The sequence below is a fragment of the Prionailurus bengalensis genome, chromosome A3 (assembly GCF_016509475.1).
Source record: "Prionailurus bengalensis isolate Pbe53 chromosome A3, Fcat_Pben_1.1_paternal_pri, whole genome shotgun sequence".
NCBI classification, from domain to species: domain Eukaryota; kingdom Metazoa; phylum Chordata; class Mammalia; order Carnivora; family Felidae; genus Prionailurus; species Prionailurus bengalensis.
The window spans coordinates 119,744,030-119,769,192 of record NC_057354.1 but is presented as its reverse complement, the minus strand read 5'-3'; the positions used below and the strand labels follow the sequence as shown (position 1 = coordinate 119,769,192).

General features: G+C 40.4%; 1 protein-coding gene across 2 annotated transcripts in view; it reads left to right on the top strand.

The window, feature by feature from the left end:
• The window catches only part of HADHB (hydroxyacyl-CoA dehydrogenase trifunctional multienzyme complex subunit beta), a 41,579-nt gene that overhangs the window by 5,036 nt on the left and 11,380 nt on the right, over positions 1-25,163 (top strand). For both annotated transcript variants that reach the window (XM_043604363.1, XM_043604362.1), the window contains exons 2-6: positions 3,928-4,002; positions 4,108-4,152; positions 12,126-12,225; positions 15,960-16,004; positions 21,876-21,975. In XM_043604363.1, the coding sequence (XP_043460298.1) occupies positions 3,936-4,002; positions 4,108-4,152; positions 12,126-12,225; positions 15,960-16,004; positions 21,876-21,975 (357 nt within the window). In that variant the 5' untranslated portion in view covers positions 3,928-3,935. The remainder of the gene's footprint in view (positions 1-3,927; positions 4,003-4,107; positions 4,153-12,125; positions 12,226-15,959; positions 16,005-21,875; positions 21,976-25,163) is intronic.

Sequence of the window (25,163 nt, the reverse complement as noted above, 5' to 3'; positions counted from 1 at the left end):
GATACTAACCCTTTGTTTTACTTAAACCTTTGTTTTATGTGTTACAAATATTTTTTCTGAATCTATTGTTCGCCTTTTAACTTTCTCTTAGTATCTTTTGCTGTGTAGATCTTTACATGTTAATTTAATCATATCCATTAGTTTCTCTTTTCCTTTATGCCTTCTGGATTTTATGGCATATGTTGGAAGCCTTGCCCCATATAAGATTACGAAAATATTCTCTGACACTTTTTTCTAGTACTTTTATAGTTAACTTATGAACAATTAGGTTAATCTGTCTGGACTTGATTTGTGCATGTATGAGTTATGGACCTAAAGTTTTTTCCAAATGATTAGCCATTTCCCCCAACAAATCCATTGAATAATTCATCTTTTTCTTGTTTATTTGAAATGTTATCTTTATTACATACTTAATTCTTTTGCACTTGAGTGTGCTTCTGAACTTGCTACGTTCTGTTCTATTGACTAGTTTTATTGGCTCCTGTGGCAGTGTTGCACTACTAGTTCCTCGTGTTGTTTTTTAATTTTTTAATGTTTATTTTATTTTATTTTATTAAAATTTTTTTAACGTTTATTTATTTTTGAGACAGAGAGAGACAAAGCATGAATGGGGGAGGGTCAGAGAGAGGGAGACACAGAATCTGAAACAGGCTCCAGGCTCCGAGCTGTCAGCACAGAGCCTGACGTGGGGCTCGAACTCACGGACCGCGAGATTGTGACCTGAGCCAAAGTCGGCCGCTCAACCGACTGAGCCACCCAGGCGCCCCAATGTTTATTTATTTTTTTTTTTGAGAGAGAGAGCGTGAGTGGGGGAGGGGGAGACACAGAATCCGAAGCAGGCTCCAGGCTCTGAGCTGTCAGCACAGAGCCCGATGCAGGGCTCAAACTCATGAACAGCAAGATCATGACCTGAGCTGAAGTTGGATGCTTAACTGACTGAGCCACCCAAGTGCCCCAGTTCCTGGTATTTCTATAGAAAGTTTTGGTATCTATTGGAGCAAGGTCCCCCACACCCACTCCTTTTTCTTTATCGACATTTGCTTGATTATTTTTATGATGCTTAAGATGAACTTAAGAGAATTTGTATCCAGGACTCATGTGGCATCATGGGTAGCTTCTGGAAACAGTGGTCCTCATCTCATGGGCCAGTTTGTCTCTCCCTGGCCAAAGTCTTTTGAGCATCCCTAGGCTGGTGAGCCTGGAGTTTGGATTCCTTCATCTCTTTTCAATCCATATATCTGGAAAAATGTGATTTTTTTTTTCTTTATTGAAGTCATAGGGCATCCTCTTTTTAGTCTGTAAAGACCCAAGAGAAGTTAAACAAGGCTTTTATATTTTCTATTGTATTTTTGTAACAAATTACCCCAAAATTTAGCAGATTAAAACAAAAATTTATTATTTCATACAGTTTTTGGGGGGTGACTTAGTTCGGTGGTTCTGACTTAATTTCTCATGAGGTTGCAATCAGAATGTTGCCCAGAGCTGTCATCATCTGAGAGCTTGCCTCTGCTTGAGGGTCCACGTCCAAGCTCATGTGACGGTTGGCAGGAGGTGGCAGTTCCTCACCATGTGAATCCTTTCACAGGTGTTGGTTCGAGATGTGCCAGCTGGCTTCCCCCCGGAGTGAGGGATCAGAAGGACCAAGAGCAAAGTTGCAGTGTTTCTTATAGCCTGATCTCAGAAATGACACAGTCACTTGTGTTGTGTTCTTTTGTTTACATGGGCCACCTGCTGTATGATGTGGGAGGCAACTGTACAAGGATGGGAATACCAAAAGGTGGAGGTTATCGGGAGCCGTCTTGGAGGCTGGCTACCACAGTCTTCATAGGCAAATCTCACCAGCTTTTTTTTTTTTTTTTTAATTATGTTTCAAAATTGAGAAATTACAAAAGACAGACAAATGACAAGTCTTCCTTACACCTTGCCCCCTACTTACTCAGTTTCTTTCCTTTCCTCTTTTTTTTATTTTTTAGGTTTATTTACTTATTTTGAGAGAGAGAGAGGTGGGGAGGGGCAGAGAAAGAGGGAGAGAGAATCCCAAGCAGGCTCCACACTGTCAATGCAGTGACACTCACAAACCGTGCCCAGCGAACTCACGAACCGTGAGATCGTGACCTGAGCCGAAATCTAGAGTCGGACACTTAACCAACTAAGCCACCTAGGCGCTCCTCAGTTTTCTTCCTTTTTAATGTGTTTTTCTACTTTCAGGGATATTTTTACACAGATACAAGGAAATAACATACATTATTTTTTCTCCTTTTAACATGAACAATACCTGCTGTCCCCTATTTTACACTTTTTCCATTTAATTTTTTTTTTCAACGTTTTTATTTATTTTTGGGACAGAGGGAGACAGAGCATGAACGGGGGAGGGGCAGAGAGAGAGGGAGACACAGAATCGGAAACAGGCTCCAGGCTCTGAGCCATCAGCCCAGAGCCTGACGCGGGGCTCGAACTCACGGACCGCGAGATCGTGACCTGGCTGAAGTCGGTCGCTTAACCGACTGCGCCACCCAGGCGCCCCAACACTTTTTCCATTTAATATAGGTTACCAATATACTATATGGTACATAACCATTTCCTTATCTTTCATAGCTGCATAATATTTCACTGGGTGGTGGTTGTTGTTTGGTTTACTTAACCAATTCCCTATTGACTCTTCTAATCTTTCACTGTTACACGCAGTAATGAAATGCATCCTGTCTCGTGTGTAGGTAACGTCCTTGAAATAGATTCATGGAAGTGGAATTGCTGGGTCAAAAGTTCTAGGCAACTGTAGTTGTGACAGTGAATTGCCAAATTGCCCTCTGTAGGGATTGCCCCAGTTTGCCCTCTCTACAGTAGTATGGAGAGCTCCTGCTTGTGCATACTCTTAGCACACGGTATATCAAACCTTCCAGCCTTTGCCAGTTTCACAGGTCAAATATTCTGTCTCTATGGTTTCAATTTGCCTTTCCCTTAGTAACTTCTCTTCATGTATCTAAGAGCCATTTGTATTTCTGTTTTTATGAATAGTGTGTGCATATCTTTTGTCCATTTTTCTTACTGATTTGTAGGAATTCATTTTTGAAGAATTTAGGGAAGCAGTGTATTTTAAATATTTTTAATATGTAGGGTCTTTTCATTTTTTTTGTTATTTTGAAACAATAGCGAGCTTATTAAAAATAGCAAGTGCAGGGGCACCTGGGTGGCTCCGTTAAGCTTCCAGCTCTTGGTTTTTGTTCAGATCAGGATTTGTGGGTTCAAGCCCTGCACTGGGCTCCTTGCTAACAGCAAGGAGCCTGCTTGGGAGTCTCTCCTCTCTCTGCCCTTCCCCAGCTCGCTCACGCTGTCTCTCGCTCTCTCTCACACACACACAAAATAAATAAACTTAAAAAAAAAGTCGCAAGTACAATACATGACCTTTTTTTTCTTATAGCAGTTGGTAGTAAGTTGTTGACATGACACTACACCATTCCTAAATTCTTTAGTGTACATTTCTTCACATACAAACATTGCACAAGGCATTATATCTAATCACAGCATAACCTTCAAAGTCAACAAATTAACATTGGTGGCTTCATGGTCATGTCCAGCAATCTCTCTACTCCTTTGACCCTAGAGAAGGATGTAACCTCTGGAGCTGGACTGCCTGGCTTCAGATCCCAGCTCTGCCCCTTACCTGCTGTGTATCTTTGGGCAAATCACTCAGTCCCTGTGTGCTTCAGTTTTCTCGTCCCTACAAAGAGTGTAATAATAATGCTTAAAATAGTGGTTTACACACTATGAAAGCCATGTCAATGTAGCTATATTATCAGAGGAAGGATAGTTTGTAATACAGTAATTTTATAGTACTTTATAGCCACCATGGATAAGATGAGATCATAGACTATAAGCCACAAAATTGTTCAAGTAACCCAGGATATATTTTTGGTCTGCTCTTTTTAGATTTCAGAATGACTTCCATCTTGACTTACACGCTTAAAAGTCTTCCCAGTACATCAAAATGGGCCCTCAGATTTTGTAAGTATTTCTTCTTTCTTTTTAAGATTAGAGTTGGATTTATAAGTAACTTACACAGACATGGAATTGTTCTGCTTTTTGTAAAAGTCTGTTTTTATCTTCCAGCTTTAAGACCTCTAAGCTGTTCCTCCCAGCTACGAGCTGCCCCAGGTACAGTAATTTATAAAATAAACATTTCTGGTTTAAAAGTTAGATTCTAGATTTGTGAATTATGAATAAAAACCAAGACTAATTTGCCAATTCTCTCTTTTTTCTGAGCAACAGGAACATCACGATTGCCTTCACATTAAAACAATATAGGGCTAGCCAGTAATAACGTTACATGGTGTAGGGTTGCCAGGAGGCTACTGATGGACTCACGGCAGTTCCGTGTACCTTGCTGGTCAGTGTAGTCGGCTGTCAGTCCTGGAGATGATTAGGATACAGACATTTTGAGACAAAGTTCGCTTTTTTACATTTGCGGTGAATAATGTGGGCTTCTCTGTCAATCCACATGTGGGAGAGGACCCATTCCTGAAATAGGGGTGATTGGGGAAGTTGTTAATAAAAGAATGTTGTTTAGTCGGGAAATGTGTTGAATTTATATGGTCATGTAGACCCTTGGTAAGCCCAGTGTAGGTATGTAAATCTGCTGTAGGTATGTATCTTCACTGACCAGAGCTAAAAACACTCTGACGTGTTCATGCCATTATTCTCTTTGCCCGGATCCTATACTGACCTATGATTTAACGATTTTGGTTTTATTATGCTATTTCTACTTGGACGATAGCTTAATAGAAAAGCATCTTGCCAGGATTCAGAAGACCTTTACTCTGTTCCATCCAGTTCTGTCTCAAGTCACTGTGACCTTGAACTGGTCATTTTACTTCCCTGTGCTTTAATTTCTTTGTCTAAAAAAGAATAACAATTGTAGTCTTGTTAGAGTCTCAGATAGTTATGAAGGTATCTCAAAGCACTTTGAAAACTAAACTCAATATAAGTGAAAAATGGTATTTTTAGATACATACATATTTTTACAGTTTTTAAAAATTTTTTTTAAGTTTTTTTTTTTTTCTTTAATTTATTTGAGAGAGACAGACAGCAGGAGTGGGGGAGGGACAGAGAGAGAGAGGGAGAAAGAGAATCCCAAGCAGGCTCCATACTGCTGGTGCAGAGCCGCACGTGGGGTGCGAACCCACAAAACCACGAGATCATGACCTGAGCCAAAACCAAGAGTTGGATGTTTAAATGACTGAGCCACCCAGGCACCCCTATATTTTTACAATTAAAAAATTTTTTTTAAAGCAGGATCCCTGCGCAACATGGGGCTTGAACTCATAACCCTGAGATCAAGAGTTGCATGCTCTACTGGCTGAGCAGCCAGGCACCCCGATATTTTTATATTTTACATATAGTATATCCTCAGAGGTCTATTGCCTAATCCCATCTAGCGAAGTTTAATGTTGTCATATAACAAATAGATTTCTTCTAGCCTCTAAAGTCTAGCTAGAGTATTGATTTGTTTTAGTCTCATGAAGAATAATTCCTTTCTGTCTCATTTACCTTTTCCCTAATTCAGATGTTTGCCCTGATGCCTTTGCTATGCAGTCACATAAATAGACCTGATTCTTGCCAACTGGGAGAAGGTCAAACCGAATACCAACAGAGGGAAAGCATTTACCCAGCATTTAGACTATTTTTCTTTATACATGTTTCTATCTCCACAACTGTATTGCAAGCCCTTGTGAGACCTGAACCTTTTTACATCCCTGGTGTCTAACAGTGATTTCTTTTTTTTTTATAATTTAACTTTATTTTTTATTTTTTAAAATTTACATCCAAATTAGTATATAGTGAAGCGATGATTTCAGGAGTAGATTCCTTAATGCTGCTGACCCATTTAGCCCATCCCCCCTCTCACCATCCCTCCAGCAACCCTCGATTTGTTCTCCATATTTATGAGTCTCTTTTGTTTTGTCCCCTTCCCTGTTTTTATATTATTTTTGTTGCCCTTCCCCTTATGTTCATCTGTCCTGTGTCTTAAAGTCCTCATATGAGTGAAGTCATATGATTTTTGTCTTTCTCTGACTAATTTCACTTAGCATAATGCCCTCCAGTTCCATCCACGGAGTTGCAAATGGCAAGATTTCATTCTTTTTGTTTGCCGAGTAATACTCCATTGTATTACACCATACCACATCTTTATCCATTCATCCATCGATGGACATTTGGGCTCTTTCCATACTTTGGCTATTGTCGATAGCACTGCTATAAACATGGGGGTGCATGTGTCCCTTTGAAACAGCATACCTATATCCCTTGGATAAATACCTAATAGTGCAATTGCTGGGTCGTAGGGTAGTTCTATTTTTAATTTTTTGAGGAACCTCCGTACTGTTTTCCAGAGCGGCTGCACCAGCTTGCATTCCCACCAGCAACGCAGAAGAGATCCCCTTTCTCCGCATCCTCACCAGCATCTGTTGCCTCAGTTGTTAATGTTAGTCATTCTGACAGGTGTGAGGTGGTATCTCATTGTGGTTTTGATTTGTGCTTCCCTGATGATGAGTGATGTTGAGTGTTTTTTTCCTGTGTCAGTTGGCCATCTGGGTGTCTTTGGAGAAGTGTCTATTCCTGTCTTTTGCCCATTTCTTCACTGGATTATTTGTTTTTTGGGTGTTGAGTTTGATAAGTTCTTTATGGATTTTGGATACTAACCCTTTATCTGATGTGTCGTTTGCAAATATCTTCTCCCATTCTGCCAGTTGCCTTTTAGTTTTGCTGATTGTTTCCTTTGCTGTGCAGAAGGTTTTTATTTTGGTGAGGTCCCTGTAGTTCATTTTTGCTTTTGTTTCCCTTGCCTCTGGAGACGTGTTGAGTAAGAAGTTGCTGCGGCCAAGGTCAAAGAGGTTTTTGCCTGTTTTCTCCTCTAGGATTTTGATGGCTTCCTATCTTACATTTAGGTCTTTTCATCCATTTTGAGTTTATTTTTGGGTATGGTGTAAGAAAGTGGTCCAGGTTCATTTTTCTGCATGTCGCTGTCCGGTTTTCCCAGCACCATTTGCTGAAGAGACAGACTGTCTTTATTCCATTGGCCCTTCTTTCCTGCTTTGTCAAAGGTTAGTTGGCCATACGTTTGTGGGTCCATTTCTGGGTTCTCTATTCTGTTCCATTGATCTGAGTGTCTGTTTTTGTGCCATAAAGTGATTTCTGTTGATGATGATCGTGTGCAGGAAGGCACATGATAAGACAAAGGAATGTGACCAGCTGGTGGGGGTGGGGTGGGGGTGGGAGGCATATGCTGAACAGGTTTTAGGTTGCAGTAATTTTATAACTTACTCCTCTTGAAGCTCACGTGAATATCCTTGCTTGACAGAACTCTTAGGATGAAGGATTTAGAATAGAGGGATACAGAATTTGTTGGTGTTTTCAGTCATTAGACAGACTGGAGATTATGGGCTGGTTCAGTGTTTATATCTATATGTTATGTGTCTGTATACACACGTGTGTATACCACTGGGATGATATGTAACACATATCTGCTTTGACTTTAATTATATATATAAAATATAGAATGTGTAGGAGCCTTTTGAGGCCATCTAGTTCAGCAAATAGTAAAGTTTTGGCAGTGCAGGGACTTGAACCCAGATATTTTAATCCCCAACTCAGTTTCTTAGAATACATTGTGGAATACATAAAAAGGAGCCTTTGAGAAAATTCTGATGTGGTTGGGAGCCAGTGTGCACAAGAAACAGAATGAGAGACCGTTGGGTGACTTCAGTACATAATGAGTAGCAAATATTATTTTTAAATGTGGCTTGTAACATTAGTTTAATTGCTTTATAATATGCCAAATTGTTTTGAATAGCCAATTTTTTCCCCAGAGGTTGCCAGAAGTTCAGAGGCAAGAACCATAGGTAACCTTAGTTATCAGGGACAGGTTTCCTAGGAGGTGGAATGTGAACCAGCCTTGAGGGATAAGTAAGAATTAGCAGAGGCCACTCGGATGGGAGGGTACATGAATGAAGCCAGGGAGGTTGAAATGAACCCACGAGCAGTGTGAGGGACTGGGGCTCACTCTTCTTGTTACGTGTTGAATAGGGGAAAATGCTTTGGGAGAGTTGAGGTGGAACCTAGTGAAGCCGGGAATTCATTAGAAGAGTTAGGAATTTGAATTGTATCTGGAAGTGTATAAAAGGGACATGTGGTCAGTGGAAGGACACGATGGCATGTCATCTGACTTCCCCTTATTTCTTTATTGTCTCCAAGGTCAGTCACGAGTAATCTGCACGTCTTCCAATTTCATGGCCTCTTTCCAGTCCTCATTCTCCTTGAGTATTGAATCATTTGACCATCTTGTGCTCCTTGATTCTCTCCTGCTTTTGCTGTCAGGCATTGATCTCTACTGACTCTCCTGCTGTCTCTCAAGTTCACCTTCTGTCCCACACCTTCCCCCTGTCCTCTGAATGTAGGGAGGTCAACAGATCCAAGTCCTTAATTGTGAGTAATGGACCTGCTCAAGTGAAGGATAAGAGGGCTTGAGCGTGCTGCAGCTGGGAAGGCGGTAGGAACCAGGAAGCCCTAGGGGCCAGCTACGCTGTCTTCTCCTGGACATGTGGTGTGTTCTTTCCTGGCTTTTCTCTTCTTTCTTTACATCCTTCTTCACTCTGCCTGCTGGCTTCTTTGCTCACTCAAGGTTTTTGCTTCCCCATAACTGGCTTACAAGTGACTTCAGTTTACCAGTGCCCTGGTTTTCCCTCAGCATCCTTTCAGCTTCCACTAATTAGTATTTGTCTTCATGCTTCTTTGCATAGATTCCTAAGAGAGAGAATCTGACTGGCACAGCTTATCACTTTCAGGCAGGTGACATGGGTTACTGGCTGGCCACTCTCTGGATTGTCCTTTGGTGGTCCAGGACCCACCTGGAATCTAATCAGCTTTGGCCGTGGGCTCAGGGATGAGGTGTCTGTGGCTGCCCAGCTCCCTTTAGAGGGGGGATGGGTGAGCTGCTGCTGTCAAACCTGCCTCTTGTTCTTCCGTGTTCCGAACCGCAAGTACTTCATGGGTCTCCCATCTACACCCCATTTGTCTTCAGAGCTTTACCTCGTCAAGCGGACATACCCACCTGGGTGTCTCTCTGTCACTTCGAAGTCAGCATATTTAGGAGTGAAGTCATTTTTCTTCCCAAACCAGTTGTTACTCTGTGTAGAATAGTTAGGTTTTCTTAGTCTCTAAGCTTCCTTTATAATCCTGTTGTCCTTTCTTTCCATATCTGATTGGTCACCAGGATGCCTCATCTTCCTTGATAAAATCTCTTGTCTAGGTCCCTTCCTTCCATTCATACGCTGATACTGCCTGTATCCTGGCTTTTAGCACCACATGCTTGAGTCTGCCAGAGTCTCCTTGCTGATCTCCCTGTGCCTTTGTGTCCTGCACCAGCACACCTCTGTTAGAGCTGACAGGGGAATCTGTACCCCATTTTATCATGGTTCTTAGCTCTGACCACTGTTGCCTTCAAGTTGATTGTGGATATTTATCATAAATAGTTCTCTATGATATCAGTAGGGGTGGTCAGGTCAGAAGACTGTACATAACACATAAGTGTATGCATGTATGTAACTTCAAAGAGAAAAAAGTTTGAAAGTTATACACCAAATTAGCAGTATCTCCTTCAAAGGAAATGATAGGACAGGGGAGGGCATCAAGAGGGAACTTTAGTTTTACTCTCCATCTTTTAGAGTTGTGTGTTTCTGTTTTTGTGTCTTTACCACGAGCATGTATTCTTTTTTTTTTTAATTAAAAAATTAGAGAAAGGTTGCTCTTTTTTTATTGAAGTATAATTAACTCTGTTATATTAGGGTCAGGTGTGCAAGGTGATGATTCGGCAGTTCTCTACTTAGTGCTCATCAAGATAAGTGTATGCTCAATCCCTTTAGTCTACTTTACCCATTTCCCCCACCTACCTCCCCTATGGCAACCCACCAGTTCTCTGTATTTAAGAGTCTGGTTTTTTGTTTGTCTCTTCTTTGTTCATTCGTTTTGTTTCTTAAATTCCACATATGAGTGAAATAATATGGTATTTGTCTTTCTCTGACTTACTTCACTTGGCATTATACCCTCTAGCATGGTATTCATGGCATTCATACATGTCACAGATGCCAAGATATCATTCTTTTTTTACGGCTGAGTAATATTTGATTGAGTGCGTGTATGTGTGTGTACACATCACATCTTTATTCATTCATCTATGGGTGGGTGCTTGGGTTGCTTCCGTATTTTGGCTATTCTCAGTAATGCTGCAGTATACACAGGGGTGTGTATATCTTTTTGAATTAGTGTTTTTGTATTCTTTGGGTACGTACCCAGAAGTGGAATTCCTAGGTCACATGGTATGTCTTGTCTTGTGTTTTTTCTTTTCTTCTCTCTTCTTTTCTTCATTGCTTATTTATTTTTGAGAGAGAGACAGAGTGTGAGTGGCAAGGGGCAGAGAGAGAGGGAGATACAGAATCCAAAGCAGGCTCTAGGCTCCAGGCTGTCAGCACAGAGTCTGATGCAGGGTTCAGACTCATGAATCGTGAGATCATGACCTGAGCCGAAGTTGGGCACATAACTGACTGAGCCACCCAGGTGACCCTAGATCATACGGTATTTCTGTTTTTAATTTTTTGAAGAATCTCCATAATGTTTTCCACAGTGGCTGCACCAATTTGCGATTTTCCCAGTAGTGCACAAGGGTTCCTTTTTCTCCACATCGTCATTAACACTTGTTATTTCTTGTCTTTTTGATTTTAGCCATTCTGACAGGTGTAAGGTGATCTCATTGTAGTTTTGATTTGCATTTGCCTGATGATTAGTGGTGTTGAGCATCTTTTCATGTGTCCGTTGGCCATTTGTATGTCTTCTTTGGAAAAATGTTCAGACCCTCTATCATTTTTAATCAGATTATTTGGGTTTTTTGGTGTTGAGTTGTATAAATTCTTTATATATTTTGGATATTAACCTCTTACCAGATATATCATTTGCAAATATCTTCTTCCATTCAGTAAGTTGCCTTGTTTCGTTGATGTTTTCCTTTGCTGTGTAAAAACTTTTGATTTTGATGTAGTCCCAATAGTTTATTTTTGCTTTTGTTTCCCTTGCCTCAGGAGACCTATCTAGAAACGTACCGCTATAGCCGATATCAAAGAAATTACTTCTTGTGCTCTCTTCTAGGAATTTCATGGTTTTGGGTCTCACATTTAGGTCTTTAACTCATCAAAGTTCATTTTTGTGTGTGGTGTAAGAAAAAGTAATCCAGTTTCAATTTTTTGCATGTCGCTGTTTGATTTTCCCAACACCATTTGTTGAAGAAACTGTCTTTTCCCCATTGTATATTCTTGCCTCCATTGTCATAGATTAATTGACCATATAAGCATGGGTTTATTTCTGGGCTCTCTGTTGTGTTCCATGGGATCTGAGTCTATTTTTGTGCCGGTCCTATACTGGCACGAAGGTTGCTCTTTTGATGTTGGAAAGTAACTATATAAATTGAGTCAAACAGAATCAGGAGGCATTCTAGGTTTTTGCAGAATGGCGATAATCACCAACCAAATGGCTTTTATTTCTACATAAAAAACAAGAATACTAAGCTATGTGAAGAGTAGATATCATTTATTGAGACTCCTTTTTTTTTTTTTTTTTGAGATTTTTATTTTTTAAAGTAATCTCTATACCCAATGTGGGGCTCAAACTTAACAACCCTGATATCAAGAGTTGCATGCTCTCAGTTGCAGGACTAAGCCATCCAGGCACCCCGGGACTTCTAATATTAAGGGAAGACCTGTGACACATTGGCTGCTCTCAATGTGATTGTCAAACACTTGATAAAAAGAAACAATCTTGTTAGTGGCATGAATACTCTCACTAATGAATATACCATTATTAGGTATAATCTCTGTATTTACCTTAAATATCGTTTGGAAACTTGTAAATGCTAGTCAGTTTCTTAGCCTTTTTTAAAAATTTTTAATTGAACTGGTTTGGTAAGTGGCAAATGCAGCTTGGCATTGAATGTTGTAATTCTTCTTAGAATGTCTATTTTTGAAAATGTAAAAAGTCATCTGACTTCATGTATTTGAATTAATAGTTCTTTGAACTTTACCTTAAAGCCGCCCAGACCAAGTCGAAGAAAACCTTAGCCAAACCCAATATAAGGAATATTGTGGTGGTGGAGGGTGTTCGCATTCCATTTTTGCAGTCGGGCACTTCGTAAGTATTAAATGATTGTGTTCTCTTCTTTTTTTCTTTTTTCTTTTCCAGCTTTATTCAGGGTATCACTGGCAAATAAAAATTGTATATATTTAGGTTGTACGACATGATTTTTTATGGTATACAATGTGATGATTTCACACATGTATACATTGTGAAATGATTACTAAAATCCGGTTAATGAACACATAACTTTATTTATTTCTTCTTTTACAACACTTTCGAAAGTGGTCTTTGCAAATGTAACCCAGTCGGTAATACTGTCGCTAGTGGGTTAATGGACGCATAGCATTCTTTATGAAATTAATACAGAATAAGTCAGGCCAGTGCTAAAATAAAATGGCAAAATTTGTTTTTCATCCTTTCTCATGAACAAGCCTAGTATAGTTTTAGATTGAACCAAGCCAATTTTGAAAACCTAGTGTGGATCCAGATGCCTTGGTTCCAGCAGAGGTATGCTTTCCTTGTCTGGAGATAAGTACCTTGTTTCTGTCCTTGTTCAGAAGTTTGAATACTGAGGCTGTGGGCCAGTGGGTATTCAGAAGGGCCTTTAATTCATTGCTTTGGCTTCCTGATCAGAATTGCAGTTGACAGGCTGGTCGAAATCCCAGCATAGCACAACCCCAAGTAAATAGAACCAGAATGATCCTAGATGAGCACAGAAGTCTCCCAGAACCAAACTGCTGTTCTCCTTAGACTTGTCTGCTGCTTTGTATCCCCAAGTGGGGCCTAGTCTGTCCAAAAGCTGATAATGGGCTTTGGTAACTAGGTTCAAACTAAGTGAAATACTAGTTCTGTTTTGTTTAGGTTGTTTTGATACTCATATTTTGAACAAGCAGTCACTAACTTACTGCCCTGGGGAATGTTGGGCATCTGCTAAGAGGAGTGAGGCCTATCAATATATACTAATATAGAAAGTTTCTGAGGATGTGTTAAGTATAAAGAGCAAGGTGCAGAGCAGTGTGTTTGTCAAAGACGCATACCTTTGTGTGTGTGTGTACATACACAAACAGTAAACGTTCTTTTTTAAACATATGGTTTAGAACCTAGAGAGTATTTTCTTACAGAATTAATGCTGTAAGTGAGTGGTGGTGAAGATTCTTCACTCACCCTCTTGTCTCAGCATCGTAAAGCCATTTTTCTCTATAATCTTTTCCTCTACTGACAAAAGCAGTAAAAGTAAGAATCTCAAGCTGTAGCAGCAGGAAAGTGAGGACAGGAGAGCCTCGTACTTCGCAGCAGCAGGGTAGAAAAAGAAAGTTCTGTCAAGAGCAGAAAGTTCTAGGCTAGGAAGACGATTCTTTTTTTGTAAGGGTTGCTTATATACTATGTAGGTATTTATTTCCAGCTGTTTTACTAGTTATTAAGAAATTTGAACATGTTCAGCTATATCATTTACTTACGTTATTTAAACTCTTTGGTAATTAGTATTTGCCTAAAGTTTGATTTGAGATATTCAGCACATTGGTATGGGGTTCCTTTTGTTGTTTGGGGTTGTGTTTTAGTTTAATTCAGGATCTTAACTGACTGAGATGACAAAGTACGTGGGCAACTTAGTGGTACAGAGAAGAGATGAACTTGGAATAACATAAGAAATTAAAGTTGGTAGAAAAGGAGGAAAAAATTTCAAGGTAATATTTATGTAAAGAACAAAAGTGACAAAATAATATAGCGAGAAGAATTTATAAAGAAGACAAATAATCAAGTCATGAGATTGATGTTATGATTGAGGTGACAAATAGGTCTTCTATATATAATAGATGATTTTCTAGGTGGAAAAAGATCTTCTTCTGTTCAGTTTGAGGAAACTTTGCTTTTAACTTGAGTGCTATTTGGAAGACAAGGTTCTTAAAAGGGGAGGGCATTTGGGAAGCACTCGTAGGAATGGATGCCAGCAGTGGGATTTGGGAATCTGCTAATCGTCCTTGTAGAGAAAGGTGTAGGAATGTGAGTGTTAACTGTAAAATGATAATTTAGTGTTTGGACATTTTAAAATTGACACACAGTGTTTCCCCAGATTATTCTGTTCTAAATTTGAGGGAACTCATTTTACCTCTGAAAGATTTGGAAAACTACAGATAATTCTTCTGTGATTCAGAGTTAAAATAAAAACATTTTTGGATTTTTAGGTTTTGATTTTCAGGAACTTGTAGAATGAACTTATTCAATCCAATGGCCTAATCTTTGACTTAAAGGGAATTTATTTTTGACACTGAAACAGAGTTTGCATGCAGAGCTTGGTTTCTAAATATGGTTCTTCAGTATAAGGAGCCAGGCCTGCCTAGAAGAATGACCAGGGCTGAGCCAGAGAAAATACAAGATGAGGCTGGAGCATTTTGTAGTGCCTGGAAGTAAAGAAGTGCTTTAAGAAAAAAAAAAAAATGACACGAGAAAAGGACAAGGGACCAATCTGAAATAACTTCCAATGATGAAAGCTAGAACAATTTGACCAGTAAAATAGAGTATTACATCATAACCCAAAGAATAAATATTTATGTGAGTCCCATCTTACATAAATAAATAAATAATTGAATAAATACATAAATGAGAGAGAAGGGACACATCATCTTTACCAAAGAATTTCAGCTAATAAATATAGAAGGAATGATGAAAAGAAATGAATCACCATTGGAACACCACAGTAATAATTGCTGCCAGGAGGATCTATGAATGAATGCTAAAATTAGGAGGTGAGAAATGTTGAGAAACGAGATACTTGCGTTGCCTCAACTCTTTCCCCTTAAATATTTATTAATTACTGTGGTGCTTTTAACATGTCCACAAATCCTTTGTTATTCCTTCCAGTAGGAAGTAGAGCTGAATTCTCCTCCCTTCGAGCGAGGTCCAGACTGGTGACTCACTTCTATACTCAACTTGAGTACAGAAAGGGAAAAATAGTGATGAAAACTGGCAGATACTGCTTTAACCAAGTGATTCACTAGTAATAAGTCATGTTGCTATCATGCACGTTCTGATATGAAGCAATGAGAAGGGCACTTCACTTCTCTCGTATTCTTCCCCCAAACCCATGACCCTAGTCTTCAAATGTCAAGGTCACAAAGACCAGGAAAGGCTGAGAAACTGTCACAGATTGGAGGAAACAAAGGCATGACAACTAAGTACATGGATTTGGTCTTAGAACAGAACAGGAAGCAGGCATTAGTAGAAAAACTGGTGAGATCCAGATAAAGTTAGCAGCTTAGTGAATGTTGTAGCAGTACCAATTTCTTAGTGTCGACTGGTGCATCATGGTTGGATAAGATACTAGCATTAGAGGAAGCCAGGTAAAGGGTATTCAGGATGTCTGTTCCGTCTTTCCAGTTCTGTCGTAGACCTTAAATTACTTCAAAAAGTTTCCGAAAAAGTCCTAATACATCCCTCGGGTCCCTTTGGACGTTGAAAAATAATCTATTTTAAAAAATGAAGTAAAGAGAACTGAGAAGATGGAGTTTAGTTTCAAAGAGCGTGTAACATATGTCATGATGAACAATAAGATACTGGGCCACATCTTGGTTAGATTCTTAGCCAGCTCAGTAGGAGTTCAGGCCCGCCAGATTGCGAAGGATGACAAAGAGTAGTCACAATATTGCTTCATTTGGAATGCTGGACTGCCTTAGATCATGAAGTGCATTTGCAGGAGCATATTAGATGGTATCTCTAGGTATTTCAAATAGAATGAAAACACTGTTAATGTTCTAGGCTTTTAGTTTAAATTGTTTCTTTTCTTTCCTCAGATATAAGGAACTGATGCCACATGATTTGGCTAGAGCAGCACTTTTGTAAGTAAATGCAGTTTTATTTTAGTTGTTACTCTAGTTTTTACATGCGAAACATGTTTAATAGGATTTCCATATCTAGGATATATTACCTTTTATGTGGTGAGAAACACACACCTACTAGCTTTTTCAAGATTTACTGACGCTCCATTTTGGCCATGTGTGCAAAACAAATTCAAGCAGCTGGTAGATGTCAGCAGTGTTTCTTTTGCGGGCTTGACAAACAGTTTCTTAGTGTGACAGTATTCCTTCACGAGCACTGTAGCTAGGTAGCTAGTTATAACCGATCAGTGCAAATACAATGTATGTATTTGGTGATTATTTTATTTTATTTTATTTATTTATTTTGAGAGAAAGAGACACAGAATGTAAGCGGGGGAGAGGCAGAGAGAGGGAGACACAGAATCAGAAGCACGCTCCAGGCTCTGAGCTGTCAGCGCAGAGCCCGACATGGGGCTCGAACTTACAAACTGGGAGATCATGACCTGAGCCGACTAAGTCAGACACTTAACCAACTGAACCACCCAGGCGCCCCTGATGATTGTTTTATTTTATTATTTTTTTTTAATTATTTTTTTTATTTTATTTTTTATTTTTTATTTATTTTTTATTTTTTATTTTATTTTTTATTTTTTTATTTTTTTTTATTTTTGGGACAGAGAGAGACAGAGCATGAATGGGGGAGGGGCAGAGAGAGAGAGGGAGACACAGAATCGGAAACAGGCTCCAGGCTCTGAGCCATCAGCCCAGAGCCCGATGCGGGGCTCGAACTCACGGACCGCGAGATTGTGACCTGGCTGAAGTCGGACGCTTAACCGACTGCGCCATCCAGGCGCCCCCCTGATGATTGTTTTAGATGGGAGCTAATATTTATCTACAAAGAAGCCTAGAATGAGACTTGAAGATCCATATGTAAGCCAAGTAAGAATGTAAAATTAGGTATGGTTACAGGAGATTGAGCCAGGTGAGTAATTTGGTGAAAGTCCTACAATGTGTGGCTGTTTCTGCAGTAGGAGTAGCATGTGAAGCATCACCTCATTCATTTTTCATCAGTGCCTTGTTTCTGTGTCTTCAGAAACCAGCCACAGGTCTCTTCTAGTTTGAAAAAACCCTCAGGTGACATTTCTGCCCATCTGATTCTTTTTCTTCTCTTCCTGCCAGACTTTAAAAATGAATGAAAGCAGCAGTTGCTTCTCTTTTCTTACCATTCATTTCCTTGAATCTCATAATAATTATTTCCATTCCTACTGTTCTTCAGTAACCATACTTTCGGGAGCTTCTCTCTATAATGGCTTTTGTGGTCACTAAATGCACAGGCCTTTCCCCAGGCCTTTTCCCAGGCCTTGGTCTCTTTGTATTCTCTAGCATTGACCTGTCAGCTGTACTTGACCCCGTCTTCCTTTGACTTATTCATATTATGCCTTTAAGATTTTCCTTCCATCTTCTGAATGATTTTTCCCTACTTTAAAAAACTGGATCTTTTGGGGCGCCTGGGTGGCGCAGTCGGTTAAGCGTCCGACTTCAGCCAGGTCACGATCTCGCAGTCCGTGAGTTCGAGCCCCGTGTCGGGCTCTGGGCTGATGGCTCAGAGCCTGGAGCCTGTTTCCGATTCTGTGTCTCCATCTCTCTCTGCCCCTCCCCCGTTCATGCTCTGTCTCTCTCTGTCCCCCAAAAAATAAATAAACGTTGAAAAAAAAAAATTAAAAGAAAAAAATAAATAAAATAAAAAAAATAAAAAACTGGATCTTTTTAACTTTCCTACAAGTATTTCACAAGTTTTAGTTCTTACAGCATTGCATTTCTATGTATGCATGCTTTTCCTTAAAAAAAATCTCATCTACTTAATCTTTATTTTGTTATGTGGAGGGTTCCCAAATCTCTAAACTTGAGCCCTTAGACACTTCCAAGTGCAGTGTATCAAAAATAAAACTTACCAGGGTGCCTGGACTCAGTAGAGCACGTGACTCTTGATCTCAGTGTTGTGAGTTTGAACCCCACATTGGGTATGGAGCCTACTCAAAAAAAAAAAAACAAAAATTGAAAAATAAAAATTATCTTTTCCCTAAAACTAGCTTATTTTTCCATTAAAAAAAATGTTTTTAGTGTTCATTTTTGAGACAGAATGCGAGTGGGATGGGGGTGGCGGGGGGGGGGCGGGGGCGCTCAGGCAGAGACAGAGGGAGGCACAGAATCTGAAGCAGGCTCTAGGCTCCCAGCTGTCAGCACAGAGCCCGACATGGAGTCAAGCTCAGCGAACCGTGAGATCATGACCTGAGCTGAAGTCGGATGGATGGTTAAGCAACTGAGCCACCCGGTTACCCCTTGTTTTCCTATTTCTTTTATTTTTTATTTTTTATTTATTTTTTATTGTTTTTTAATGTTTTATTTTTGAGACAGAGAGAGACAGAGCATGAACAGGGGAGGGGCAGAGAGAGGGAGACACAGAATCTGAAACAGGCTCCAGGCCCTGAGCTGTCAGCACAGAGCCTGACGTGGGGCTCGAACCTACGGACCGTGAGATCATGACCTGAGCCACTTATAAGCTGGCCACTTAACCAACTGAGCCACCCAGGCGCCCCGTCCTATTTCTGATTATGATCCCAGACTGGTGCTTTGCAAGTTTTTCCACAACTTCTTGTTTTAAAAACTGTCAAGTGTACAATAAAATTTAAAGTATAATATAGTGAGCACCTAAATACCTCCCACCTAGATTTAATAATTGTTAACCATTTGGCCATGTCTATATAGTTTAATAAAGCATTTGACAGTGAGTTGCAGACATCTTGAAACTTCAGCCCTAAATACTTCAAGTGTTTATCTCCTGAGCATAAGGACCTCCAGGATGTTGTTACTACAGCTAAAACAGTAACAGTGATTCCATAACTAGTAATGTTCAGTTCATAGTCAATTCCCCCATAATTGTTCCAAGAATGTCTTTTCTTTCATTAGTTTTTTTTTTTGCCCCCAAACCAGGACGCAGTCGAGGTTCATATTACAAATGGATAGGTCTCTTTTCGTCTCTTCAGTTTAGAACATTTTCTTTCTCCCCCAACATTCTCGCGCCCCAAAGGACAGGGACTTTTGAAAACTCTAGGCCACCTGTTTGATGGAATGTCCCGTATTCTCGATGTTTCTTCATGGTGATATTTAACTTCCCTTATGAATTTCCTGTAAACTGGAGATGCGTTCTAGAGGCTTGATTAGTTTCAGGTTAAACAGTATTTGGGAAGAATGCTTTATGGGTTTACGCACGTGGTATTCTGTCATGTCAGGAGGCACATGATATGTGATACTAAATCTAACCACTCAGTCATGGTCAGACTACCAGGTCTTTTGATTATAAAGGTACATTTTTTTCTTTTGCAATTAGTAATCTGTAAAGTGGTATCATAGCACCGTGTGACTAGCCCATTCCCCAACGGTCTTTCACCAGATGGTTTTTAGCATTCATTGACAGTTTTGCCTGAATCAGTTTTATTACATTACAAATTTATGATTTTTCTAATTTTGTTATTCCTCCTACATTTATCGGCTGGTATTTTCTGTAAAGAACAGCTTTTCTTTGTTTTAAGACTTACGAATTTTTACTTACTGTGTTTTTTTGAAGATTTTATTTTTGGACTGCCTGGGTGACTCAGTCAGTTGGGCATCTGACTCTTGATTTTGGTTCAGGTCACGGTCTCACAGTTCATGAGTTTGAGCCCTGCGACGGGCTCTGCACTGACGGTGTGGAGCCTGCTTGGGATTCTGTCTCCCTCTCTCTTTGCCCCACCCTTCCTCTCTCTCTCAAAAAATAAAATATATAACCATTTAAAAAGATTTTTTTTATTTTTAAGTGAGCTCTATACCCAACATAGGGCTCAGACTTACACCCCCAAAATCAAGAGTCGAATGCTCCACTGACTGAGCCAGCCAGGTGCCCCATTATACTTACTGTGTCATAGCTAAGGTTAGTCAATATTCTTTTTGAAGCTCACGCATTTTATCTGTGGGAGCTCCTGTCAAGTTGTTTTGTTTTTTTTTTGTTTTTTTTGTTTTTTTTGTTTTTTCAACGTTTTTTATTTATTTTTGGGACAGAGAGAGACAGAGCATGAACGGGGGAGGGGCAGAGAGAGAGGGAGACACAGAATCGGAAACAGGCTCCAGGCTCTGAGCCATCAGCCCAGAGCCCGACACGGGGCTCGAACTCACGGACCGCGAGATCGTGACCTGGTTGAAGTCGGACGCCTAACCGACTGCGCCACCCAGGCGCCCCATCTTTTTTTTTTTTTTTTAAGTTAGCTCTCCACCCATTGTGGGGCTTAAACTCACGACTCTGAGATCAAGAGTCGCATGCTCTACTAATTGAGCCAACCAGGCACCCCCAAGTTCTTATGTCCCTTTGTTTTTTAGCATAATGTTATTTTCTGAGGTATGACTTGAGTATAATAAAATGCACAGATTTAAGTGTATAGTATGATGAACTTTGACATATGTGTACACCCATGTTCCTGTTTTTGATATCCCGTTAGTCTTTAAGTACTTTCTTATTTTTGGCACAAAAAAGATCAGTGAGATTTACTTTGTACTTGTCTTGCCTTAGACCTAGCCTCTGTCATTTTTTTTAAAAAGCTTATTCCTGGGGCACCTGGCTGGCTCAGTTGGTAGAGCATGTGACTCTTGATCTCAGGGTTGTAAGTAAGTTTGAGCCCAGTGTTGGGTGGAGAGATTAATTAAAAATAAAATATTTAGGCACCTGGGAGGCTCGGTCAGTTAAGTGCCCGACTCTTGGTTTAGGCTCAGGTCATGATCTCATGGTTCATGAGATCAAGCCCTGCCTCGGGCTCTAGACTGACACCAGGGAAGCTGCTTGGGATTCTCTCTCTCTCTCTCTCTCTCTCTCTCTCTCTCCCTCTCCCTCTCTCTCCTCTTTCTCTCTTTCTCTCTTTCTCTCTTCTCTCTCTTCTCTCTCTTCCTTGTCCCCCACTCTCTCAAATAGGTAAACTTAAAAAACAAAATAAAATCTTCAAAAAAAAAAAAAAGTAAGCTGATTCCTTTAGTGGGGAATGGCATTTAGAAACCAAGTCTGAAAAAAAAAAAAAAAAGAACCAAGTCTGAGTTCAAGATTGGCTCATTCCTGGGGCGCTTGGGTGGCTCAGTCGGTTGGGCGTCCGACTTCGGCTCAGGTCATGATCTCAGAGTTCATGAGTTTGGGCCCTGCGTCGGGCTCTGTGCTGACAGCTCAGAGCCTGGAGCCTGCTTCGGATTCTGTGTCTCCCTCTCTCTCTGCCCCTCCCCTGCTTGCGCTCTCTCTCAAAAATAAAATAAACATTTAAAAAAAACCCAAAAGATTGACTCCTTCCTTTCCTATTGGAATATGACTGCTTCTAGTCTCTATCAGTGGGTAAAACTAGACAAATGTATAGCTTCAATTATGGGTTTATATTGGTACTCCAAATTTAAATTTAATATACCTGGGATTTTATTTCATCTCTTTGATTTTATACTTGTCTCTCTTTTCTCTTTTGACTGAAACTTTGGTTCCTATTAACATTACTATATTTATGTATCTGCTTTATCTTTTTCTAAATTATTTAATGTTTTATTTTTGAGAGAATGCGTGCAAATGGGGAGGGGCAGAGAGAGAAAGGGGACAGAGAATCTAAAGTGGACTCCACACTGACAGCAGTGAGCCCGATGGCGGGGCTTGAACCCATGAACCACGAGATCATGACCTGAGCCAAAGTCAGACGCTCAACCAACTGAGCCACGCAGGCACCCCTCAAAATGATTTTTGGTTCTTCCTATTTAGCTTGTCATTTTAAAAGAATTACAATGTTTTATGTGATGACCTGCGGCACTGTCTCGGTTTTTATTGCTTTGGACTTCTCTCAGGGGTTTGCTGCATCGGACCAATGTCCCGAAGGATGTTGTTGATTATATCATCTTTGGCACAGTTATACAGGAAGTGAAGACTAGCAATGTGGCTAGAGAGGTGAGTAAAACGAACTTCATGTTGTTCCGAGAGATTGATAGGAGAATCGATTGAATTTCAGTGAACAGAATTATTCTTCAAAAGTTATTAAAAAGTTTTAAGTAAGGTTATATTTGACTTAAAATGTGATTTTACAATTTGAATAATGAATGTTATTTAATGTTTGAGAGAATTATAGTATAAACCAAATGACTTGCCCTGTACTGGTGTATATTCATACTATAAGTCAAATCAATTATTTGAGCTGCTTTGCGATATGTTCATTTTTCTATCCCTTAGGATAATAGAGATCGTAGGGAAGTATGGGTGATGTGACCTTGATAATGTTACGGTGGCTACTAATTAACTCAAAATTTCAACACTGTGCAAAGAACTTATTTCACAACATGGTTTTTGTTGGAGGTTGCATTGCTGATTCATTTGTTCCCATTAACTACATGACACATAGGGTGTGTGTTTAAAACCATCTCATAGGAGTTTACCTTTACCCTAGTTGGCATAGCTCCAGGTAGTGTTCACTGGTGGCAACTGAGATTATAACAGACCTTAAAACTTGTGTGACACGTCACACAGGCATTTCCTGGTAAAGAGTCCAAACACATCTTCTGGGCTTTGTTTCAATTTGAAAGTGATTATTTGGATAAAGTTGGCTCCAAAGCACATTTCAGTGTGTTAAGCATTTTCTTTATTTCTAGCTTTGTGCCTGCCATATCTCTGTGTTCAGTACAGTTGTGGGAGCAATAATTTCCATCACTATCAGCCAGGAGGGGACATGAGCAGGGCCGGAAGTATTGGTTCTGCCCCACATTTTTACCTGCCAGTAAATGCTAATATTGCTGAACATCTGCTGTTACTTAAGCCCACAGAATCAACTGTAGGATGTTAGGGAGGCAGAAAAAAAATTATGAACAGAAAATGTTTTTTTTCCCTTCCTGATTATTTTGGTTTTTCCCTGGGCTTTCACGTTTCTGACTGGGTCGAATACGACAATCTTACGACTGCGTCAAGCTAGTCATAATACATTTGCAACTTTTATATTCTGCAAAAAGCAAAGTGGCTCTTATAAGAGCACTTGAAAACAACCAAGCGTTTCAGTTTTTTCAGTATTTCCGTTCTAATACTTGAAGCCATAATGTTTTTCCCTAAATTCTGTCAGAAAATTTTACATCCATGTGCAAATCGCAGCTATGAATTGACGTGTGGTAGTTGCCTCTCCCTGCCCTGTACCAATACCAGGGGCATTCACTCCAGGGGAAGGTTGCCCTGGGGGAGGATGTTATGAGGATGTCTCTCCGTAGTTGTATTGTAACCTAAAAGCTAATGTACCTTCCAACTAGGGAGCTTTTGAAGGACCTGTTGTCTGTATTCGTCATGTTTATGGGAAATGCTAAAGACTTCTGTTGCTGAGTTCCCATGAACCTGACTTTAGTGAAAGGCCTCTGCAGATTTCCCTGCTCTCCTCCTTGTCTAAGAGGCGTCTTCCTCCTTTTCTCTTAGTGTGCTATCTAGAGCCTAAGCGTGCCTTGAGAGCTGTTCAAGCTTTAAATAGAAGCATGTGGACAAGGTTCCCCAGAAACCACTTCTATTTAAAGCTCTTTCAGGGCTGAGAGTCAGCTGGGGCCAAGGGTGGGATACGTGCTAGAAAGGACCTTATGAGGATTGGGCCATACAACCTGAGTGCCCTTTACACTTGCCCCACTGGTGTGCTCTCCTCCCTTGGCCCCTGGAGATTTGCTTCTTTCTTCCTTTTTTGAATTGGTCTGCATTGAGAGGCTGACGTGCCGTTGCCAGGGTGTAGTTTTCAGCAGAGTAGGTTGGGCACTGAGTATCAAGTCTACCTGGAAAGACCAGAATAAGGTTATACTGTATGTACTATGTACTATGACGTACTTCTGTTTCTACAGATGATGATACATGGGTAGTGTAAATATAAAAGCGGGGCGCCTGGGTGGCTCAGTTGGTTAAGCGGCCGGCTCTTGGTTTCAGCTCAGGTCATGATCTCACGGTGTTTGAGTTTGAGCCCCATGTCGGGCTCCACACTGACAGTGTGGAGCCTGCTTGAGATTCTTTCTCTGCCCCTCCCCCACTCTCATGCGTCCTCAGGCGCTCCCATGCGCGGGCTCTCTCTCTCTCTCTAAATAAACTTTAAAAAAGTAAAACTTATTTAAGATACATTCAGCCTCCTTCATCTCGACTTTGGAAACAGGTTTATTTCACCAAATTACAGGAGATCTTGTATTCTGAACATAGTTAAATAGTTTCAGAAAAGGGCCACTAAAAAAGAATTCCCCTCATGGGAACCAGAATCTCATAGTTAAATAGTGGTGGTGGTGGCTGGTGGGGGGATAGTGAGAGCATTATTTTTAAAACGTAACTTTAATGTTATGAAATATTTTGTTATTGTATCTATGCATTAATTCTTAAGCAAACATGGGATCAGACATTGATTTTTTTTTGGCAGCATTATTTTCCCCAATAAGTATTAAAATAATAGGTGTCTTCATGTTATGTGTAACGTTTACTGTGCCATAGAGATAGAGGCCATTTTGCAAGATTAATGGAGGGCCTCAGTTCTTTTTTTGTTTTTTAATTTTTTTTTAATTTTTTTTTTTCAACGTTTATTTTTATTTTTGGGACAGAGAGAGACAGAGCATGAACGGGGGAGGGGCAGAGAGAGAGGGACACACAGAATCGGAAACAGGCTCCAGGCTCTGAGCCATCAGCCCAGAGCCTAACGTGGGGCTCGAACTCCCGGACCGCAAGATCGTGACCTGGCTGAAGTCGGACGCTTAACCGACTGCGCCACCCAGGCGCCCCTTTTTTTTTAATTTTTTTTACATTTATTCATTTTTGAGAGACAGAGACAGAGCACAAGCAGGGGAGGGGCAGAGAGAGAGGGAGACACAGAATCCGAAGCAGGCTCCAGGCTCCCAGCTGTCAGCACAGAGCCTGATGCGGGGCTCGAACTCAGAAACTGCGAGATCATGACCTGAGCTGAAGTTGGGTACACAACCGACTGGGCCACCCAGGCGCCCCTGGAGGGCCTCAGTTCTTGTCAAGACCCCTCAAATTGTTCTCTTTTGAAGCAACTATTGTGTCATCATCCTGGACAGGTTTGTCTTTTTCCAGTTGGTTAGCTGGTCTGACCTTATTTCAAAGATGCTTACTTGGGGCTTAGGCACTTTTGC